Source organism: Amblyomma mixtum, chromosome 10, assembly GCF_055824585.1.
Source record: "Amblyomma mixtum isolate Tamu chromosome 10, ASM5582458v1, whole genome shotgun sequence".
Lineage (NCBI taxonomy): Eukaryota > Metazoa > Arthropoda > Arachnida > Ixodida > Ixodidae > Amblyomma > Amblyomma mixtum.
The window spans coordinates 175621524-175644005 of record NC_143021.1 but is presented as its reverse complement, the minus strand read 5'-3'; the positions used below and the strand labels follow the sequence as shown (position 1 = coordinate 175644005).

At 44.7% G+C, this 22482-nt stretch overlaps 1 protein-coding gene and 1 long non-coding RNA gene across 2 annotated transcripts; both read left to right on the top strand.

Annotated features, from left to right (window-relative positions):
• Positions 1–4259: 4259 nt before the first annotated feature.
• On the top strand, positions 4260–5526 carry LOC149327801 (uncharacterized). Its single transcript, XR_016286221.1, has 2 exons — positions 4260–4439; positions 5251–5526. It is a non-coding gene; the product is annotated as an uncharacterized LOC149327801 (long non-coding RNA).
• A 3332-nt stretch (positions 5527–8858) lies between these two features.
• Positions 8859–15687, top strand: LOC149327800 (uncharacterized). The gene is made up of 5 exons (XM_089564977.1): positions 8859–8949; positions 10176–10284; positions 13351–13484; positions 14379–14499; positions 15336–15687. Exons 1-5 carry the CDS (start codon positions 8859–8861, stop codon positions 15481–15483), a joined length of 603 nt encoding a protein of 200 aa, XP_089421103.1. The 3' UTR covers positions 15484–15687.
• Positions 15688–22482: the final 6795 nt, after the last annotated feature.

The window sequence follows — 22482 nt, the reverse complement described above, 5'->3', positions numbered from 1 at the left end:
GGAGGTGGGTCGAATTTGCCCCTACATTGTAAAGATTGCAAGTGTGAGCCAGTGCTTAACGGAATAAGGATTCTGGGCAGGAGTCGCGATCAGGTGGCACGTGAAATTCTTGAGGGTTTTATGATCAATAAGAAGGGAAGCACTTGTGTTAGCGATTCTTCAGTATCCCTCCGTAGAAATGAAGTGTCCTTTCTTGACAGTTTTTTGTGACGTCATGTGCTGTGCATCTTTTCAGCCCTGCATTTCTAGCGGCCGCCTGTCGTTTGTTTAGTCGGGTTGTTAATTTTGTTACTGTTTTTGACTTTTCCGTTTTGTTGTTTTTTCGGGTTCTGACTGCTTTTGCTAAATTCGTTTGACTCTGCCTTTGCTACGATTGTAATTTCTTTTTGGCTGCTTTTGCTTCTCATTTTAGACTCTGCTTTTGCTATATTGTTTGACACTGCTTTTGCTACGAGATGGCCTCCTCTAAGTTCTATTATCAGAATCTTTTAGTTTTTTCTGCAAAGGTTAAAGATTTCTTGTCTGTTATCCTGATGTTGCAGCTTTTTTCCACGTGTTGGGTTCGGAGCGATAATGCGATGAGTGTCATGCCTGAGCTGTATGTTTAAATATGTCACCTTTCCATGCAATAAACAGTTGATAGTGTGCGCATGTGGTGTCCCCTCTCTTGTTAGTGTCCTTGTTGCGCCGCCGTTCATTTCAGAAGAAATGTGCTTCTTCTATTGCACAGAACAAGCGCTGCATCGCGTGCCGTCCTCCACTTATACAAGAAAATAGTGACTAGACTTTTCATGCAAAACCCCGTTACTCGCAAAAAGCACCCTTATAAAATTTCTCAGTCTATAGACTGTCTATGGACTTCTGTCGTTAAAGTTTATACAGTATCTATAAACAAATCATATAGAACAGTCTATAGTCACTACAAATGCTATAGACAATCTATAGACTGTCTATATATTGTAGGCCATACAAGTTTAGTAGGCTTTTGTCTATAGACAGCCTATACACTATGGATAGAGAAAAAATGGCTGAGGCTTAACTTTGTTAAGCCTGGAGAATGCGAAGCATCATCGTGTCGCGTAATTTGGAGGCGCACAACCACAGCGACGGCGCGAGGTGGGCCCCCGTTTCTACACTGTCGTGACGTCATCGTGTCACGTGGTGTGACGTCATGTATCACGTGATTTGGAGGCGCACAACCGCAGCGACGGCGCGAGGTGGGCCCCCGTTTCTCCAGTGTCGTGACGTCATCGTGTCACGTGATGTGACGTCATGTATCACGTGATTTGGAGGCGCACAACCACAGCGACGGCGCGAGGTGGGCCCCCGTTTCTCTACTGTCGTGACGTCATCGTGTCACGTGGTGTGACGTCATGTATCAGGTGATTTGGAGGCGCATAACCACGGTGAAGGGCTGAAGTGGTAGCTAAAGTAGTATGCCTCGCATAAAATAGATATCTATAAGAAGGCAACATAGTCTATATGAAGTCTACAGACACTCTATAGACCCTTTTTAAAAGGGCAACGCCAAGAAAGCTGCAGTCATTTCGAGTTTTAATTCGTGTACTTGTGCTTCCTACTCATTTCTGTTTATGTTAATGTTTCTCTAGGTTAGACTCGTTCGTTTTCGCAAATCAATCGGATTGGTCGGCTGAAAGGGCACAGTTGTGAAAATTGATATTCGAACGCCCATGAACTTCAACCTTTCGGAAAGCACCAGTACGAGCACACACACTTAGCTATTCGTTCTATCATTTAAGTTTCACTGTGCACAGCAGCCGTTACACTTCATGGAGCTGATTTCATTTCAGATTGCCGAAATACACATAAATTAACCACCGTTCAGCTTAAACGGCGAATACCTTTAAACGGCAGCCATCTTTTTTTCAGCGCCTTCAGTTCCTTCGTTGACACATCAGAAAACAAAACTATGTGGCTATTAAGAGGCGGTCGCTATCAGCAAAAAAAGTAGTTCAATCGTTTTTTTAAGAACAAGCGTGTGGCTTCGTGCACGTTACGATAGTCCAGTTAATCGCATTTTTTTTCTATTTAGGCGCCGACATTACTAACTGTTGATTTCCAATCCACATTAAAAATCGACTACGTTCATTTCAAGCATTGGAACGCTCTTGTGAGTGGCGAAGTGCTTTGTTGTTTGTTGTCTTTTTTTATGCAAACATTATGCAAACGTTTTAACAAGGGTGAAAAGTTTCATTTTCCTGGACTTTGCACACAGAGAACTTCCGCTGCAGAGTCGATGCTACACTCAGCTGAGGACCTGCTCCGATGAACTGAAGGCGGGCGTCAGCTTTCAAGAAACAGGTTACCGGCATCTTCGGAAATTCACTTGCAACGGAAACGAGGTTGAGCGTGAGTGTACTCCTGGCTATGTTATTTGTTCTAGATTATCCAAATTATTACTCCACAATAAGAGCCCTCATATCTTTTCTGTTTTGCTGGTGTCCACTGACAGGTTCCCGTCGCTAAGGTCAATCACTACCAGCACTTCCCATATAATCCTCGGTCGTCTCCTCGTCTTGCCCTTTCCTGTGTCCATCTCCAGCATATTTCTTTAACGTTTGGCTACACGGCTGAAATAGTGTGTGATAGATATTCAGTACACTCTTTGATAGCTTTTGGAATCAAAGAAAACGTTGTGTCCGCGCTTCGAAGTGAATCTGGGAAGCCCTTGCGGGAACGAAAACTGTCTAATTATTATTTCTTGTTTAGTGGGCGGAAATAGAGTGTTTTCAAAAACGCACCAAAAAATGCTTTTCAGGGATTAATGTTCCGCGTACACGGCCATCGCTTTGGCTGCCGTTCAATTTGTATTGTCCAGTAACTTTGCGTGACATCTACGGCGTTCTCTATATTTGTCCAAACTATTCCGGTATATCAGTATTCGAGCTTACTTCGACACGCTTTGAGTAGATGCATGCTGACCGAAGGCTTATTTTTTATCTTTTCATCTTAGACATCGTTATCCTTTTCTGCTCATCACAATTAAGTGATCTTTACAACTGAGTAAGAGCTGGTATGGTCTCGACCAGGTTTTCCTTTTTTAAGGTCGCACTGCTTTACACTTTATTCAGGTTTAGCGCTCATAACAGTAAGCAACGTCATGGCGCGTCTGCGTTTTCTGAGGTGACGCAAATGTTAGCGAACTGCCTGATATTAATCTACAGGACAGGACATCAATTACAATAACGCCACAGATCCCTAATCGGTGCTGGAAACGACGGGGCAGAGTGCCTTGGAGTAATATTATTTTTGCTTTTCCGCATCTATTGGTTATGGCCTCTGGCACACGGCGTGATCTCTCCGTCGAGCGAGACACGGCCATGTCGTCCAGGGAAAATTGTGACATCGCCCTGCAGCTTGTGTGAATTAGGGATTTATCGCAGTTATCTGCAAACTTCCGTCACCACCTACTCTCCTGAGTCATATCTTCGGACGAGTCGACGACATACCTTACCGATCCTACCATGACAAGTGGTTCCAGTCAATGGATCTCAAAAGTGGCTATTGGCAGCTAAAAGCTGCGCAGAGATATTGATAGAAAACTGCCTTCTTAACGCTGCACGACGCTTTCGAGTTCAAGGCGCTTCCGTTTAGAACTTGATCCGATGCAGCAGCGGTCCTGCAAACTATGTGCTCATTATTAGCCAGCTTAGGTGCCGGACTTGGCTCGTCTACCTAGATAGTGTCATTCACGACGTTCACATAAGGCAACTGGAGAGAACATTTCAAGCGGCGAAATCTCCGGACTCACACTGAAGACTAAGATAGGAGTGCCGCTTTCCCTCCCAGGAATGGCCGCTGCACCTAGGCCACTTCGGTAGGGGGGACGGTGTGCTCAATGACCTTCATATAGCGGGCACTATCGCACAGATTCTACAGTATGCATTGAAAAAGGTTAGGGGCGGGTATTTTTTTATCTGCTGGTTTTATCGCCGCGGACTACAACACGAGCGGCGACCGCACCTCTCGGCAGTAATAGCGATCGTATGCGCTACAGAATATGCGACTTTTGGCATTGATCAGTGCGCTTTAGGCACATAATCTGGAATTTTCGCAATGGTTTTTAAGCAAACTGCGACCAAAAGAAGCGGTCATTATGAGCCCGACGACCGCTGAGCAGGTGTGTGCTTGCACTGGCTCGGGTTTACTTTCTTTGCTTTGTGAGCATGGTTGGGTTTGCCTAATGGACAATTTACTACCAGGTTTTTAGATAACCGGCATGTTTCCTTGGTCGCCTGGACGCGACAAACGTTGTACAAAATATTTGCGTTGAAAGATCCTTATTGTACTTTTGCAGGCGTGCAGAACTTATTGGATTGCGTTGACGATTATTTGGTTGAAGAGTGCGTCAGAAAATATTTGCCCACTGGTTCCCCTGGATTTCCCATACGATCCAGCGGACAATTCGACGAGTGCAGGTGAGGCGGTTTTGCTTTTTGGTTTTTATGGCGTTTAGCGTCCCAAAGCAAAAAGACTATGAGGGACGCCGCAGTGGAAGTAACAGGATTGTTCCGACCACCTGAAGTTCTCTAAGGTGCCCTGCCATCGCGCACCGCACGAGCTTCTAGCATTCCGCTTCCATCGAGATACGAACGCCGCAGCCAGGATCGAATCAGAGTATTTCGAGTGAGCAGAAGAGCGGAATAATCACTGAGCCAGCGCGGAAGCGCACGTGAGGTGGGCTAATTGTGATTGCATTAAGAACCGGTTGGTAGAGATATTAAAGCAGTAAGGCTTACATTTCTTTTCTTACGATCATAGCGCGTGTTATCAAAATCTCATGCCACCTTTATTAACATCCAGTCATAGATGTGCTGCCAATCGCACAATCACATTGTCATGCTGCTTGCGCTCACGCTTACGAAATTTTTTAGAGTCAATAGACTTCTGTATAAAAAATCTATAAATTCTCTATGGACAAATTCTAGACAACTGTATATTGGCATAGACAATGAAATAGACAATCTACAGATTTGTGGCGATAAACCTTTGGTCGTCTTTTGTCTGTAGATAGTCTATAGACAAAGAATAGACAACAAGAATATCTATATGAAGGCAATAGAGTCTGTAAAAAGTCTATAGACTGCATATAGATCATTCTTCGAGGGAAGACGGGCATGAGCTTTAAATCTTTCGCGCGTAAGTGAACAAGAATGTGCTCGTAGAAAATTGTGCTCCGCAAAAGCCTTGATCAACGCCGATTCCAAATATCTTTTTTTTTTGCTGCAGGGGAAATGCACTGTACTACTATTGTGCAAACCAGACGTCCCTCAAGAGCTGCCCTATGGGATACGAACCTTTCCGAGTGCCCTTCAGGAAGCTGTACGCCTCACTGAATATGCTGCTAGATTGTAGACGTCCCTCAACGATAATCTGAAGTCACTGTCGTTCCTCAATGATGAAGTTTACAAAGCATAATATGGATGCGCAGGATTGTGTTTTCATTCAAAGAAGTGCTCATGGTAAACTCTACCGGAGAATAAAACTGCCTGGCAGGAAGAGTCTCTAGGGTTGACATTCCTTTAAATGGGATCGAAATTTCGGACTCTGTTTCTGGCAAGGACAAGACAAGGAGAGAACAGGCCACGGTTGCACGGGTGATCAACATCGAAATGAAACCAAACAAATTTAGTGGCATACCGACGCAGAAATAAAATTGCACGGCGCACACTCATTTACAAAGTTCGCATGTATATTATGAGGCAGTCACGAAGGAGGCAGCACATCCAGTCATCATGCTTCATGCTAAATAACCGAAAATTCACTCAAACAAACACAGTCTTTCCTATTTCAGGCCTTTTTTTTTTCAATGGATCTGCTTGAAACCTCTAAAATTAAGAAAATTTGAGACACATTCGGTTGCTAAAATTTTCTGAAACTGCGCAAATATTCTCTTTTCGCCAAACTTACAGCTCAGGTGCCCATGAACACGGGAAAATTCGCTGAATGAAACATCACTGAACCCAATCAGGCCACAAAAGTGCCCACTGCATGTGTTAATAATCCTTCGAGATCTGGGCTATCCTTATTTTACGTTTTTGGTTGTTCTGCACAAGCAAGGCAAACATGGCCAAACCCCCCATTCTGTTTTCTTGTGACTTTCGCAAAAGAGGGAAAAGTAAAGGAAATGTACCCAAGTTAAGCAATTTAGTAAGGAACTATGGACACTTATGCAGATCAAACGCAACCAGGAAGTGTAGTTTGACAAGCAAACGAAGAGCAGGTGACAGAAATAAAAAGCAGATGGCTATGTTCACTGGCGTAGTCCTGCCCATTTGAAGGATTCTTAAACCACAATTACACGCGCCGTCATGGCCCAGACATCTTCCCCAACCTCGGATTTTAATGAGATTGATGAACATGCCCATTAGAACCCGAAGTGCTTGGGCGGCCTTTATCTCGGGGGTCACACGTTGATGGAGCTCTAGAGACGTCGACCCAGAATATTTGCAGGGATAATGACATACAGAAACAAACTAGTTAAGTAAGTTGGACTGGACAGGGAGCAAGGTACCTCTATGTTGATGACGATGAGCTGCACGAACCGAAGCCTTTTCAGGTACTTGCCCGGCAGACACCTGCGCGACTAATAACAGGCAGTGAACACATACACCTTTTAGCAAATCTTCAAAGTGAAACCAAAAAGTAATTTTCTTTCGTCAGCAACGCACAATAAAAAAATGGTTTCCTGTGGACCTAGCGCTACAGCTGGTTAAAAAAACAAGAACTATCACACAAGCAAATGTTCATATATGACAGAACACGGTCAAATAACACTGGATGAAACATATTTTGAAGTTTACGAACGGTTACGTTAATGGCTGAACGTCACTTACTCCAGATACAGCGGCTCGCCGCAGGGGCGTCACCCTGTGGTCCGCGTCAACTGAAACGTTCACCAATGGTACACCCCCCGTCAAAAGCATACAGCCCAAGGGGTTTGATTGTGAGGCCTGCAGCAAGGCACCTTATGCATCCTCAGCAATCGTGATCAGTCGAAAGAGGAAACGCATTGCGTACTCAATCCTCCCAGGGTTTGGACAGCTTAGTGCGCCAGGGAGCCACGCTAAATAGCTTCGAAGCAAACCCCTTGAGCGGTATACTTTTGACGGGGGGTGTACGTGCGTGCTATTCGGCTGATCGCTGTTTGTGTAGGCCAGTGTCGGTGGCGGGTTTTATTCACGCGCAGTTCTGCACCGCATGGAAATTGTTCATCAAGCGGCCATGCTCTATATGTCCTTGGGGTACATCCACCGCCCTCTTGTGCTAAGAGCATGAGAGCATTCACTCCAGCTTTCAGTAGCACATGAAGACAATAGGAACGCAGATTCTGAGGCGCTGGTTCCCCGTTGTTACTAGACCTTCGTACTGCATGTAAACTTCGCTTTCCTCCTCTAGTCGGTGGTACCTATGAACATCCTCAGCTGCAAAGATAGCCTCTCGTACGGTTGCAAACGCTTTTATTGTTCCTGATGTGTAGCTAAGCGCGTTTGTTTGCAATGGGCTTCAATAACACACTTGGCGGGGCAAGTTGGTGCATAGCTTCCAGAATACAAGCGCAACAATGACAGCACTCAGAAAGGAGAACGACGGGACATGCGCTATTAGCAAAACTTTATGCATTGCATAAATAGCTACTTAAATAGCCTCGGGGGGAGGGTGGAAATAACAAGTGACTGCTCATGCGCGCGATCTTGAAGGCTGAATAAAGGGGGGACAGAGGTGAATCATCGGAAACTTAAACATATCTAAAAACTTGCATTCTTTCTCATGAATCATGATCACACGGATACTAACACAAACATTCCCATTCTTTCTAATTTGGTGCGCCTGTGTCAATTCACGAGCGATTGTGGCTTTGCTCTTCCTGACAATGCTGGTTTCCCGAAGCCTTCAAGCCAGCGTCATCTTTTCTTCTTTTCCGCATTCCTTGTAGTGAAGCGGTATAATTTTCTGCATTCCATTTAATGTGCCCAAAATCCTAGCATAGTCTAAGCGGTACCACAAATTGAAGTGAAAAGTTGGCATGCTAAAAAAAAATAGCGGGCGGTCTAATCCGTGCTACGACTAGATTATTCCAATGCAGGAATGCATGCGTACTGACCCATGTTCTGTTAACTATACTAAACGAAAACGATTGTTCAAGCAAGAGTACCAGGTTAACTGAGTACAGAATTTTGAGCAGCCAGTTCTCTCACGCGCTCATTGGTCCCTAAAATTAGGATTTTCAGCAGGAGGGAAGGACGGACGGATAGGAGGGCCACCTTTGAAACGGGATGGTGGCAGTTGCCACAATGCTCTGCTTTGTTTCTCTATTTTTGTTTAACTGCGTTGTAAATTATTAAAATTCTCCATTTTCTTTCAATACGGTTCCTTACACTGCTGATGTCCATAATAGCTAAATCAGCAGCTACAAAATTAAAGAACTAATCCTATGGAATTGCATCGACTTCAAAGAACACAAAGTTACAGTAAGGGAAGACTTCTCGCCTTCCACTCGACTCGCCCACAGGAAAGTTGTCGAGTTTGGTAAGAGTCAGCCAGGATCAGCCAAATTTCGTCTCCGGTACAACAAGTTATTTTTAAGCAAAAAATATTTCGTGCGCAATCCGATTACAGAAGCTAGGGGGCCGTGAGGGGCAGTCGTCTTTTCTCGTCATGTGGCGTATCCATTCTGCACACTAACACCCGAAGTATCTCAAATAAGAAAACGACTCTTTCATCCGCAATGGACGCCTGCTCTGCTCTAGGCCACTGAAGCCTATTGCGTCTATCCCAGTAGAGCTCTTCGAGGTGCGCAGTGTAGGACCACGCACTTTTTTTGTCCGAAAGTTGCCATGGCAACGCACGTTGTCAGCACATTTCCGGGCACTATCTTCACCTTGGCCTCACTGCTTGGTATTCTTCAAATTGTGGCTTCAGCAGAAGGTGAGTGCATGATCCTAATCTAGTAATCTAGTTCTTCACGTAATCTAGTTAAACCTCCTAATGGCTGGCAGGTGTGGAGTAGTGCACAACTGCCTTTGCATTAGGCCACTCAGGAGCTTAAGGAGCTTTGATATAACGCAACTACTGCTTGTAATTCGAAATGTTAAGAAGTAAGTACGCGAGTACTGACTGCAATAAAAGCTACTGGGCCCCAGTTCGCCCTATAAAGATCCTGAGCTCACCGCCAGCCTGCTTGTATGTTTTCTACGGCGTCCGTGCCTTTCGTCACAGCCACATAAAATAAATGGGAAGTATGCAGCCCGTGGTAAGATGTGCGCGTTGACGGTGCCTTTTCTCTGAAGAAAACATGAAGTAAGCGAAAAAGGGCTCATTTTCTACAACGTTCCGGATAAGAATGGCTAGACAGATATACATAAAGGGGGTTGAACCTAAAACTTTACCGAATTTTAAAACTGCGCTTTTTCAGTTACAGTAGCATTGTTTCTGTCACAGCGGTGTCAGGGATGTAGTACGTCATAATGCTGCCAAGACGTGTTAACTAGCAGGCTGAACAACTAATGGTGAATAGTTCACTTGTTAGCTATTACTGTTAGTACCCTTAACTGTGAGGAGAAGAGTAGCCCACCGTAAGTAATACCCATATAAGTTTTTAGACTTCGGAACACGCGGTTCCTATATCGCTGTAGGCTAACAAATTCTTGCTGCATCAAGGCAAAATGCATGCACTTGCGAGAAGGTTTTAGGCAACCTTTCCAGTGATAGGTAATTGTCGAAAAAGCCAAATTTTGTTTGGCCAACGCGGCGAGGGTAACAGTGTTTCAGAAAAATGAAAAACTGATATGGATATTGCTTACAGTATTATACGCGCCTCTCAATTGTTACGTGTGCTCACAGCAATAGTCAATAAGTTAACTATTCAATATTGGTCAATCAGCCAGCTGGTTAGACACCTTAGCCGTATTCTGATGTACTACAACGGTGACAAATCTATGCCGATAAAGTGCTCTTCTAACCAATCATTCCAGTTTTTAAAAGTGTATAAAGTCTTAGGTGAAACACAATGTATAGAATTGTGCTTAACAACTTGGAACTCATTATATCATTTCAGCACTTTTACATCCTCTTTTGCACGTTTAAGAGTAGAAGCTATTTTTTCGTTTAATATGTTGCCTTCATTAGCTGTAATTTAATGTTAATCCTCGCAGATCTTTGTTCCTGGCACAAGGCGAGTGGCTGCTACGACAGCCTTTGTATTGAAACTAAACCCCCGCTGATGGAGGGTAATTTTCAAGAGGAGAGCGCCAAGCTGTGCAGGTGAGAGACCGTCATTTAATGGAATTGTTTATTGTTACTCTAAAGATACTGCAATCTACATTCGGTGATTTTAGCAGGGTGGTACAAGCGTAATACATAAAGCGATGTGCACAGAAGAATCGAGAGCTTAATAAAGCTGATACTTTAATCTATGAAAAGCGTGCATTTGGACTTAACAAAGAAAAAAAACAAAAAATCACACATTAGGTTACGCTAAACAACTAAAACATTGCCACTGCGATCGAGATACAAACTAATGTTATGGTAGACATGAAAAGAAAGAAGTTAATGTGTGCGCCTAGATGACCAGATTTTTAGCTGATTCCAGTTCACAATTGTGCGTGGGAAGAACGAATTTTCGAAAGAGTTTTTTTTTTATTTCGCACACCTGCCATAGAGGCGTAATTTGGGTTCGCTGTATACAAAAAGGACATGATATAAGGTGTTTTCGTGCAGGAACCGGCGAAGGCTCCTACAGTTATTTTTGTCGGTTAGGCACTTGTAGAAATCCTCCCCCTTGACTCCATTATTTCCTTTTGGTGCGCAAGCAAAAGAGAGTTTTAGAGAAAATATGCCCTTGCCGATTAGTGTAACTGGATGGGGAAAAAAAAAAGAGTAAAACGCAGAGGCAGTGTGTGAGTACCTAGCGTTAGGAATATCGAACGAATTTTGCGTAATTAGTATCTTCGCTATATCCGGTACATAATTTTCGTTATAGCCGAATATCTACTTTTTTATGCAGACGTTTACAGCGCAAGAATACAAATTGTTTGACGCCACATTGAATACCCTGCTTCAATTAATTTGGCCGTATTGGACGTTCAAGTCTCGAGGAGTCACGGTTTGGGGAACCAAAGGTCCTCGGTGCGAATCCCCATGAAGAGCCACGCTTTGATTCGAGTAATCTCATGCTTCGTAACGCTCTGAGTCGTTTCATACCACTCCGAGTATTCTGCGCCAATTAGGTGATGGAAAATCTCCGTACCAATAGTACCACCCGCTGGTCCCACATAAATGGCCTTGTGTTCCATTCTAACCCATCCTTGAGTGACGCGAGTATTGGAGCTAACGCTCTAGAAAGCGTCGTTGGGTTCACGCGAAGTACGATAGCAGACTTAAAGCACGAGTTGCTGTATATATTATTGGAAGTGGTAGTCTGCCCTCTTTTCTCTCGTATTACGTGCCTGTATGGTGCGTATGCCCAATCGCTTAATTCTGCCGTGCGCCTTGGTCATGTTTTGAAAACGCGGTCGCAATCACAATCACATGTCGCCGATACACTCTAACTCACTGCCGTTCATGGTACGTACAGAGTGTAGATAAGGCCTATGGAAGGCATCCTCACACGCATGTATAGCCGCTCTCTCAATACGACTTGCATTGCACCTACGCTGCCCGTGCGCTTCACAGCACCTGAATATGCTTTGTATAGAATACAGGAAGCGCTATCTGTTTAATTTTTTCAGTGAAACGCACAACTTTTCACCGGCCTGCACCTCCATGATGCAGGAAGCTCTGAGCATGCCTTGCGTAATCATCAGAGCCATAATTTTGCCCGCCCATTTTTTCCCTTTCTCACATACCCCACGCTTCATCCCTTCCCCAGCAGCAAATATTTTTTACGGATCTGTTGCTGTCCGCCTGCGCTCTAGACGCTTAAACAAACGACAAAAAAGTTAGAGCGTACGATATGCAACTTAGGCCCAATAACTGACAAGCAGCTTATTTCAAGCGTAAACACAGATCACTAAAGTTTTAGTCCATGATCGTCTAGTTGGCAACAGTACTAACGACCGGTGCACCACATATTCGTATGGCGAGGTGGCGTGTTGATACTCAGGGCTGGTATGGTAGAATAGTGTCATTGCGCTTTTTCTCCGTCTTTTCAGGCAAAAGCGTTCACCTGATGTCATTGGCATCAAGCACTTCGAGAGGCGATTCTAGGATTAAAACACCAATAGAAGAAATGTAACAGTTCTATTGCACAGAACAAGCGCTGCATCGCGTGCAGTCGTCACACTTGTACAAAAAATTAAAGTGACTTAACTTTTCACGCGAACGCCCATTACTCAAAAAAGCTCCCTTGCAAATTTTTTAAAAAGTCTATAGACTTTAAAGCTTATAGAGTGTCTATAGACAAATCAAAGAGAGCAGTCTATAGTCACTACAAATGCTATAGACAATGTATAGACTGTCTATATATTAATGATCACACACGTTTAGAAGGCTTTTGTCTATAGACAGCTTATACACTATGAATAGACAAAAAGAGATATCTACAAGAAGGCAATAGAGTCTATAAGAAGTCTATAAGACACTATATAGACCCTTTTTAAAAGAACAGCGCCACAAAGCTCAAGTTATTTTGAGTTTTATTAGTGTACTTGTCCTTCCTACCCCTTTTTTGTTAATGTTAATATTTGTCTAATTATGTTAGAAACGTTCGCATTCGCAAATCAATCGGGATTGGTCAGCTGAAAGGAAACACTTGTGAAGACTGATATTCGAACGCCTGTGAACGTAAACCTTTCTGAAAGCAGCAATACGAGAACACACACAAAGGTATTCGTTCTATCTTTTAATTTTCATGGTGCACAACAGCATTCACAGTCCATGAAATTGATTTTATTTCAGGTTGCCTCAAAACACATAAATTAACCACGCTGTCGCTTAAACGGCAAATACCTGTAAACGGCAGCCATCTTTTTTTCAGCGCCTCCAGTTCTTTCGTTGACACATCAGAAATCAAAACTGTGTGGCTATTAAGAGGCGGTCGCTATCAACAAAAAAAGTAGTTCAATCGTTTTTTTTTGTTAAACAAGCGTGTTGCTTTCTGCACATTATGATAGTCGAGTTAATCGCGGCATTTTTTTCTTCTATTCAGGAGCCGACATTGCTGATTGGTTGCTTCCAATACACTTAAAAATCGACTATATTTATTTGAAGATTTGGAAGGGTCTTGTTCGTGGCGAAGAGCTTTATTGTTTGTTGTCTTTTTTATGCAAACATTCTGCAAACGTTCTATGTAGAGATGAAAAATTGCATTTCACTGAACTTCGCACACAGAGAACTTCCGTTGCAGAATCGATGCTACACTCAACTGAGGACTTGTCCCGATGAATTGAAGGCGGACTTCAACTCTTCCGAGGAAGGTTACAGGCGCCTTCGTGAATTCTTTTGCGACAGAAATGAGGTTGAAGGTGAGTGTACTCCTTGCTATCTATTTTTTTTTCAGATTATCTGAATTACGACTCCGCAATAAGTGTCCTCTGCTTTTTTTCTGTCTTGGTGGTCTCCACTGCCAGCTTTCAGCTGCTAAGGTCGATCTCTACCAGTATTTCACATAACATCTTCGGTTCTCTCCGCGTCCTGTTCTTTCCGGCGTCTATCTCTAACATCTTTCTTTAACGTTTGGATACCCGGCTGAAGTATTCAGTGATAGAAATTGAGTCCGCTCCTTGAAGTTTTTGGAATCAAAGAAAATGTTCTGTCCGCGCTTCGGAGTGACCCAGGAAGGCTCTTGCGGGGACGAAAACTGTCTAATTATTATTTCTGCTTTAGGGGGCGAAAAGAAAAGTGTTTTCAAAAACGCACAGAAAGATGCTTATCTGCGCTTAATGTTGAGAGTATGCGGCCATCGCTTTGGCTGTCGTTCAGTTTGTATTGTTCAGAAATTTTGCGTGACATCTACGGCGTTCTCTCCATTTGTGCCAAGTGTGCGTCACGTGTTGCAGTCACCGTGGACTGCTACACGTGACGCGATCGAATCTCTCGGCAATGATAGCCATAATATGCGCGATAGAATATGCGTCTTTTGGCATTGATCACTGTGTTTTAGGCACATTATCTCGAATTTTCTCAATGATTTTCGAGCGAAGCGACCAAAAGAAGCGGTCATGAGCCCGACGACCGCTGAGTACGTGTGCTTGCGCTGCCCACGTTTACATTGTTTGCTTTGTGAGCACGATTGGGTTTGCCTAATGGACAATTTACTACCAGGTTTTTAGTTTGGCGGCATGTTTCCCTGGTCGCCTCCACGCGACAAAGGTTGTCCAAAATACTTGCGTTAAATGATTCTTATTTGGCTCTTGCAGGCGTGCACAACTTGTTGGCTTGCGTTGACGATTATTTGGTTCAAGAGTGTGCCAGAAGATATTTTCCCAGTGCTTTCCCTGGATTTCCCACACGATTCAGTGGAGAATTCGACGAGTGCTGGTGAGGCGGTATTGCTTTTTGGTTTTTAAGGTGTTTTGCGTCCCAAAGCAAATAAGAATATGAGGTACGCCGTAGTGGAGAACTCGGGATAGTTCCGTCCACCTGAATTTCTCCAACTTGCCCTGACATCGCGCACTGCACTAGCTTCTAGCATTTCGCTGCATCGAGATGTGACCGCCGCAGCCAGGATCGGATCCGCGTCTTTCGGGTGAGCACTCGAGCACAATAATCACTGAGCCAGCTCGGAAGCGCTCGTGTGGTGGGCTAATTGTGATTGCATTAAGAACCGGTTGGTAGAGATATTAAAGCAGTAAGGCTTACATTTCTTTTCTTGTGATCGTAGTGCATGTTATCAAAATCTCATTCCACATTTACTAAAATCCAGGCATAGCTGTGCTGCCAATCGTACAATGACATTGTCATGCTGCTTCTGCTCACGCTTACGAATTTCTTAGACACTCTATAGACTGTCTATAAACTTCTGTGTATAAAGTCATTAGATGCCCTATGGAAAAATTCTACAGAATTGTATATAGGCAATAAAAATGCTATAGACAGTGTATAGATTCATGGCCATACACTTTTGGTAGACTTTTGTCTATAGACAGTCTATAGGCAAAGAATACACAAAAAGAAATATCTATAGGAAGGCGACAGAATCTATAATATGTCTATAAGAAGTATGTAGAGTGCCAATAGACCATTCTCCTAAGGGCGACGGGCATGAACTTTAAAACTTTCGCGCATAAGTAAACAAGAATGTGGTCGTAAAAATTGTGCTTCACAGAAGCCTCGATTAACGCCTATTCCAAATATTTATTTTTTTTTTGCCGCAGGGGAAATGCATTGTACTACACTTGTGTAAACCAGACGTCCCACAAGAGCTGCCCTGCGGGATACGAGGCTTTCCGAGAATCCTTCAAGAAGCTATACGCTTCACTGAATATGCTGCTTGATTGTAGACGTCCCTCAATGATCATCTGAAGCCCCTGTCGTTCCTCAACGATAATCTGAAGCCACTGTCGTTCTCAACGATCATCTGAAGCCACTGTCGTTCCTCAACGATAATCTGAAGCCACTGTCGTTCTCAACGATCATCTCAAGCCACTGTAGTTCCCCACCGCGTCATCGTGGGACTAGTGGCAGTCTTCTTTTTCTTACGTGCACAGGGTACGTAGACCAAGAGAGAGCGGGGAATCAATAGGAAAGTAGCGGGTTTCTGAAAATACATTTGTAAGTTTACAAACATAAAATGATGCGCAGGATTGTGTTTTCATTCAAACAAGTACACATGGTAAACTCCACTGGATAATAAAACTGCCTGGCAGGAAGAATTTATACGGTTGACATTGTTTTAATTGACAACAAAATTTAGGACTCAGTTTCTGGCAGGGACAAGACACGGAGACAACACGCTACGCTTGCACGGATCCTTCACATCGAACTGAAATCAAACAATTTTAGTCTATAGCGAGGGGGAATGAAAACTGCGCTGGGCACACCCATTTAAAAAGTTCACATTTGTATTACGAAGCAGTAACGAAGGAGGCACCAGATCTAATCGTCATGCTTCATTCCAAATAACCGAAAATTCAGTGAGGCACACACAATGCTTCCTATTTCAGGTTTTTTTTTCTATGGATCTGCTTGAAAACAGCCAAAATTCAGAAAATGTATGATACTTTCGGTTTTTGCAATACCCTGAAACTGCGTAAATATTCTCTTTTCGTCGAATTCTACCCGTCAGATGTCCATGAACCCGGCAGAATGCGCTGATTGAAACATCACTGCAGTGCAAAAAAAAAAATCAGTACCTATAACGTAGACTTTCTGCATTTTAAAAAAATATAACCATTGCTGTTTTGGACGAAACGAAGAGAATGACCGTAATTCAGCCCCAGTCGGAGTCTCATTCCATGCTAAAATCAAAATAACGGCAAAAATAAAGTGGAATGAGAAAGAGCAAACCCTGTTCCCCTGAGGTGATGCTGCGCTAGAAGGTTGCGGCTAGCACGGCCCTGACCTAAACCTAAACATTCTATTTTATGCATCACAACTTAACACGAGACGATGGTTGACCCCAAAGGCGTTGTGTACCGCAAATACAACATACCAACACCATTAGACATACCAACACCATACAACATACGAAATACGAACAAATACAATACCATACAAATACAACATGTCCGCAAAGTAGTATGTCGATTGAGCATGAGCATGTCTAATGAGATGAAACCCAAATGCGAAGGTGAAGGTTCGAGGAGGGGTGATAATCGAATTAGACCCATAATGTTGCTTCAACGCTAAGTGATTACGAAAAATTGTGATCAACGTTAAATAGCTAAGGCGTTACCTTGCTATAACTTTAAAAGAAGAACGTTGACTTCGTAAAAAAAAAACGTTTTCACCATGTTGCTAGCCACAGAACAGGGCAGCATTCAACAAAAATGTTTCAGCAACATTTGCTTTCTGTGAGAAATGCGGCGTAATGAGGTCAACAGCTAAAAAAACATTTAGACATAGTCAATGGTTAGACAACTTCTCCAAATTAAAATGGAATACAAGCTGAAAATGCACTGCAAACATGATGAAAGTGCACAAGTTGAAAGCCGAATTTCCATCTGCCGTTTGGTAAGGAAACGAACCATTGAGAAAACCAAAAGCATGGCATACAAATCTGCGAACGCAGTGCAATGTAGCACTCACATCTTTGCTACACAACCATCAATCAAAAACGCTAACTCCTTTATGAATAACAAAAAGAACATGCGCAACAAAATAATGCTCATTGCAATTTTTTAACTTATTAGATACCTACTGCCGGCTTTTCATGCCTGCTCATCCTGCAGATAATTGAAACGCTGCAAAAATGAGCGAGCAGCCATAATTGCTGCAGTGACAAGGAGGATGTGCACCGTCGGTGCTGTTCCCTCATCCTGAGTAGGAAATAACAGCTTTTTTTCTGCAAAGTACTCTGGAAGCATGAATTTCCTTTACATCTTTTATTTAGCTTGCACTGACACGACCCATCATGTACTCGGCAGCTTTGACAAACATGTGGGCCAGTCGACAGGCACAGAAGACTGTTGAACTCTACCAACTTGCAAGACCAGTGCTCAAAAAGAAAAAGCGGACAAAAATATAATGAGCAATTCCTTATTTGCACTATATTTTCTATGGTACTAAAAATGTGGCTGAGACATGATATGAATATTGTTTTTTTCTAGCCGTCTAGCCGTCTAGCCTGTGCGAACATATTACTGCGACGTAAATAATGAAACATGCCAGCACTGTACAATATGATGCAAGACTTACGAAATACTCCCCTATAAGGCTATCACATGGCTCTTACATGCGGTAATGTTTATATCTACGAAACAATATAGTCTGTAAGATGAGACACCAAGCCTCTCACATCTGGAGATATGTACCTCCCATGTAATTAGAGTGATTGAAGATGTTCCTTTCTGATGGAATTTCAGTTGCGAGGTGTGGAAGGACCAGATATGAAGAGGAGCAACTAGGCACCAACTTTTTAAGCAACATCACAATGAGCAAGGTGCCTTGGCTTTTCTTCTGTCCAAAAAGGAGTTTTATTTTTCATGTTCTGTGTTCACGTAACTGCTTGCATGTGCTCCTTTTGGCTTGCTGGGAGGTGCTATTCTGTGTTAAACTACAGTTTTTACTCTGGCCTCAGTCCTCTGCACCTTCCTAATTTTTTCCAGTGTTCATCTTAACTTGTGTGCAAACTCATGCAGATCTCTGCTTTTCTACGTTTCCAACCGTCACATCTTCTCTGCCTGCGTCGTGTGCATCACCGTATCTGACGCCTTCAGGCCTGCTGTGTATAATCGTCTTAACTAATCTGCCTGTTACACATGTATTTTTGTTAGTAACCCACTCCTCTCTTTGACACCGATCGGCGCTGAGAGTAAATAAATGAACTGTAGTCTAAGCTAAGTCTCAGCAAGAACGCATTGTAGCGCCCGGCGACGCTATAAAGCGCAGGCGCTGAGATCGGCGTTCCCGCGAGAGAAGAAAATAAAGAACGAAAGCGCGTGCTCGGAGCGCACGCCCGGCACACGCAGTCCGGAACTAGAAGCCTGCCACGCTGGTCGTCTCTCTCTGGTGCTCCGCTGCGACCCCGCAAATCCTCAACAGTGGTGACCCGGCGAACCGTGCCTTCTACCCAGCGGCGTCCTAGCATGGCGTACTGGCAGCACCCAAGTTTCGACCCGCCGCTCCCAGCGTTCCGGCCTGCAGGCGTCGGCGGGTGGTTCGCCCAACTGGAGGCTGCGATGTACCTGAACGGCATCACCATCCAGCCGTTCAAACACGCAGTCCTTTGCGACATCCTCCCGCCCGACCTCCTGCGTCGGCTCACCTACACTGCCTTCGGCGGCCGGAAATACGATGAGCTGCGTGCGGCCGTCTTGGCGGACTTCGGCGCCTACTACGTTCCGCCACCGCTCTACTACGCAGCGGACCCGTTTTCGCCACCGCCAGCCTCTGGCTCTGCACCAGCCTCGCCCGCGCCCACGCAGCCTTCATCAGAATCCGGCCCGCCTCAGCAGCCCCTCGCCGCCTCGCCGCCACTTCAGTCCAGCGTCTCCAGCCCGGCTGTCTCTCTCGACGCCACACCAGGTGGGATCTGCACGAGCTTCGCCTCGTGTCCTGCTCCCACTACTATCCGACACGCGTCTCTGGCTCTGCCTCCTTGCGCTTCAGTGGCGTTGTCGCCAGAGCCTCCTGCAGCCAAGGACGACTCTGCAGCATCAGCCGTGCCGAGGCTTCCGGCATCTCATTCTACTTCGTCACTACCGCCAACAGCTCTGCAGGCCTTTGCTGTGAGGTTAAAGCCGCCACCGCAGCATATGCCGCGGTGGTGTATGTCAAGAGGTCGTCTCCCTCGACCGACTCAAACCAGCGTACCTCGACACACCTCCCCAGGAGCTCCCCTCAGATGTTGCCGGCCCACCTGCATGCCTGCTTGCCTGCCGTGGCTTCTCCATCTCTGCCCCGTCGGCACGTACATTCCGACGTTCCGTCTAGGCGGGGGGCCCTGTAGCGCCTGGCGACGCTATAAAGCGCAGGCGCTGAGATCGGCGTTCCCGCGAGAGAAGAAAATAAATAACGAAAGCGCGTATCGGAGCGCACGCCCGGCACACGCAGTCCGGAACTAGAAGCCGGCCACGCTGGTCGTCTCTCTCTGGTGCTCCGCTGCGACCCCGCAAATCCTCAACAGCATTATGTTCAGCTCTTTTTGCCATGTTCACCAGTAGAGAGTGGAGGGAAAAAATCTGCTAAGTGGATTGACATGCCTCTCGCCCCTACATTAAAAAGCAGCAGGCACCAAGGCATACGTAACCATTAACGACAACAGAACATACCAAAAGTGAAGTAATTCAGTAACGTCCCTCGCATTTATCACACTGCATACTCGCTGCTCAGTATTTTATTACCCCATTAGACATTCTGCAAGGAGTGCATGTAAACAATGATGTGTTTTGTTTGAACATGCCACCACAGTACAATGACAATCATTAACCCTGTGCCAATGTAACAGCAAATAAAAGTCTGCCCAATAAATGCATAGCTCACATTGCAACCAAGAGGCGACAATGGGCCACCTTGGTACATATTTATAAAATAAGCTCAAAATAATAAATAATGACATTTGAGCAACCGCTCATTATTCCTCAACCCCTCCCTCAAAAAAATATGAAAAAGGCGCTGCTCTTCGGACGGCACGTTAGAACAATGCGGCTGTAATATTTGAGAGAGTTCAACTACGTGTGAAATTCAGATATAAATAATCAACGCCCATACATTCGGTTGGATGCGAGGCGCCAGGGCGCGGGCAAATAGTAATCGTCTTCAGGTATCGACTGGTTCCACCTCCTAACGGCCGCTGACGACGAATACCACTCACGGCCACGTTCACATCCAACAAGCTTGTAAAAAACATTAGACAGGTGTTTATCATATGCAGCAGCACCTCATTAGTGCTAGTGGCCAGTGCTGAATTTTTCGGCTTGATAAACGGAACCATCCACCGAAACGCGCGTCTACTGCTCCTCGCCAGATTCTTGCAGTCCAACGAGGGTGAGCAGCTTTTCCGTCGGCTTCAAGTCTCCTCTTTCGTGCAGGGCCACTGGCATTGTAACGCACATTCTGCATGATCGTTTCAATGCGTCGTACGGGCCGCAAACATACGCACTAACGACGATAAAACGCGCAGCACGCACGCACAGAACACTGAAGAACACAAACCGTTCCAAGGCACCTGTTTACTCAACTCAACACACACGGCGCGCATGGTTCCGACTGCGGGTTTGGCTAGCGCTTTGACTTCGCCATGGTCAAGCTGCACTGCACCGCTGGTGGTAACAACGTTCATGCAACAAAAAAAATTTAATATATCAAACCATTCAGGTTGTCAGCTAGAAAAGCTACTGTAAAATTAAATACATCTTATATGTTTTTGCCGTTGTGCGCCTTTTCAATGTCAGCGACGTGGGCATGGATACGAATACACGAATACGCGAATGGCGCTATGAATTTCCCGCGCAGTTCTGTAAAGCGCGTGTCTGCGCGACATGCTTTAGCGCGGGTAACTTGCGCACGTGCTTGGTGGGGTGAACGGGGGTCGTTGCGAGCAGTTCGGAGTTTAATGGACTGAAATTGCTCAAGAAAGCCAGCGGCATTGCATTTCGATTGTTTCTGTGCATCGCGAGTGGCTTTGGCGGTAGCCACACGGCAGCGCCTCCGGTTTGGTGAACTTATGAGAAGGTGAGCATTTTGCTCCCAAATTTTGAAAGCGGTTTTTTGTTTGTATTGTAGCCCTGTGTCTCGTCGAATGTTATGTTCACGATGGGATCAGTACAACGTGCATACGCTTTCTATCTGGTCCGCCGCGGTGGCTCAGTGGTATGGTGCTCGGCTGCTGACCCGAAAGACGCGGGTTCGATCCCGGTCGTGGTGGTCGAATTTCGATGGAGGGGAAATTCTAGAGGCCCGTGTGCTGTGCGATGTCAGTGCACGTTAAAGAAACCCAGTTGGTCGAAATTTCCGGAGCCCTTCACTACGGCGTCTCTCATAGCCTCAGTTGCTTTGGGACGTTAAAACCCATAAACCAACCAGCTTTCTGTCTGTATTTGAAGTAGCATTGGTCGATAAGCGTAAACTTTTGGATTCAGTTAAGCACAAAACATCCATGTTGGTACTGCATGTCGAATGTGCTTTGAGATGATTCTGCGCAAGAGATCATCTTCTGATAATTTGTATATTACCAGATATAGTCTAGACATTTGGAACCGTTCATCCCACTGCAACAGTGCTGAAAAGCTGTTTTGTGTTCATGCATCTGCTGTACTTAAACTTATATTTTCGGTAGTCATTCGCATGGTTCCTTTGGATGAGGACAATTGGCTACTGTTGCTAGGGGCGCCTGGCAGCAGAGCCCCGGGGGACGTCCAGTGGGTAAGCTGTTTGTCCAGGTGCCAATACCAAAGGTACCATTCCAGACTTTTTTTTCAGTCCATCAATCTCATATTCCTTGCAAACATTACAGTATGTAATCAGGTAGTAAAAAAATTTGTAATTTATACATACTTCAGAACAGTTCAAAGAAATGAAATGAAATTAAATTTGTTTTTGAGGAAAGGAAATGCGGCCGTAGCTGTCTCACTTATCTCGGTGGACACCCGAACGTCGCCATAATAGAAGGGACAAAGGAGGTAGTCTAAAGAGAAATGCACATGCAGCATCAGTATTCTCTCTGTAGACTGTTTGAGACCTGGATTCATTTCTTCTAGGACAGTGGTAAGCAGTAGGGCAACTGCACACACATTTATTTGCCCCTGGTGCAACGTAAGGAGTGCAAACAGTATAAGACAAGTCTCTAGTCATTTTCATTTTCATTCTCACTGCATTTGCTCAAAGCATAATATGAAATGCTATATTTCTCATACCCCAGTT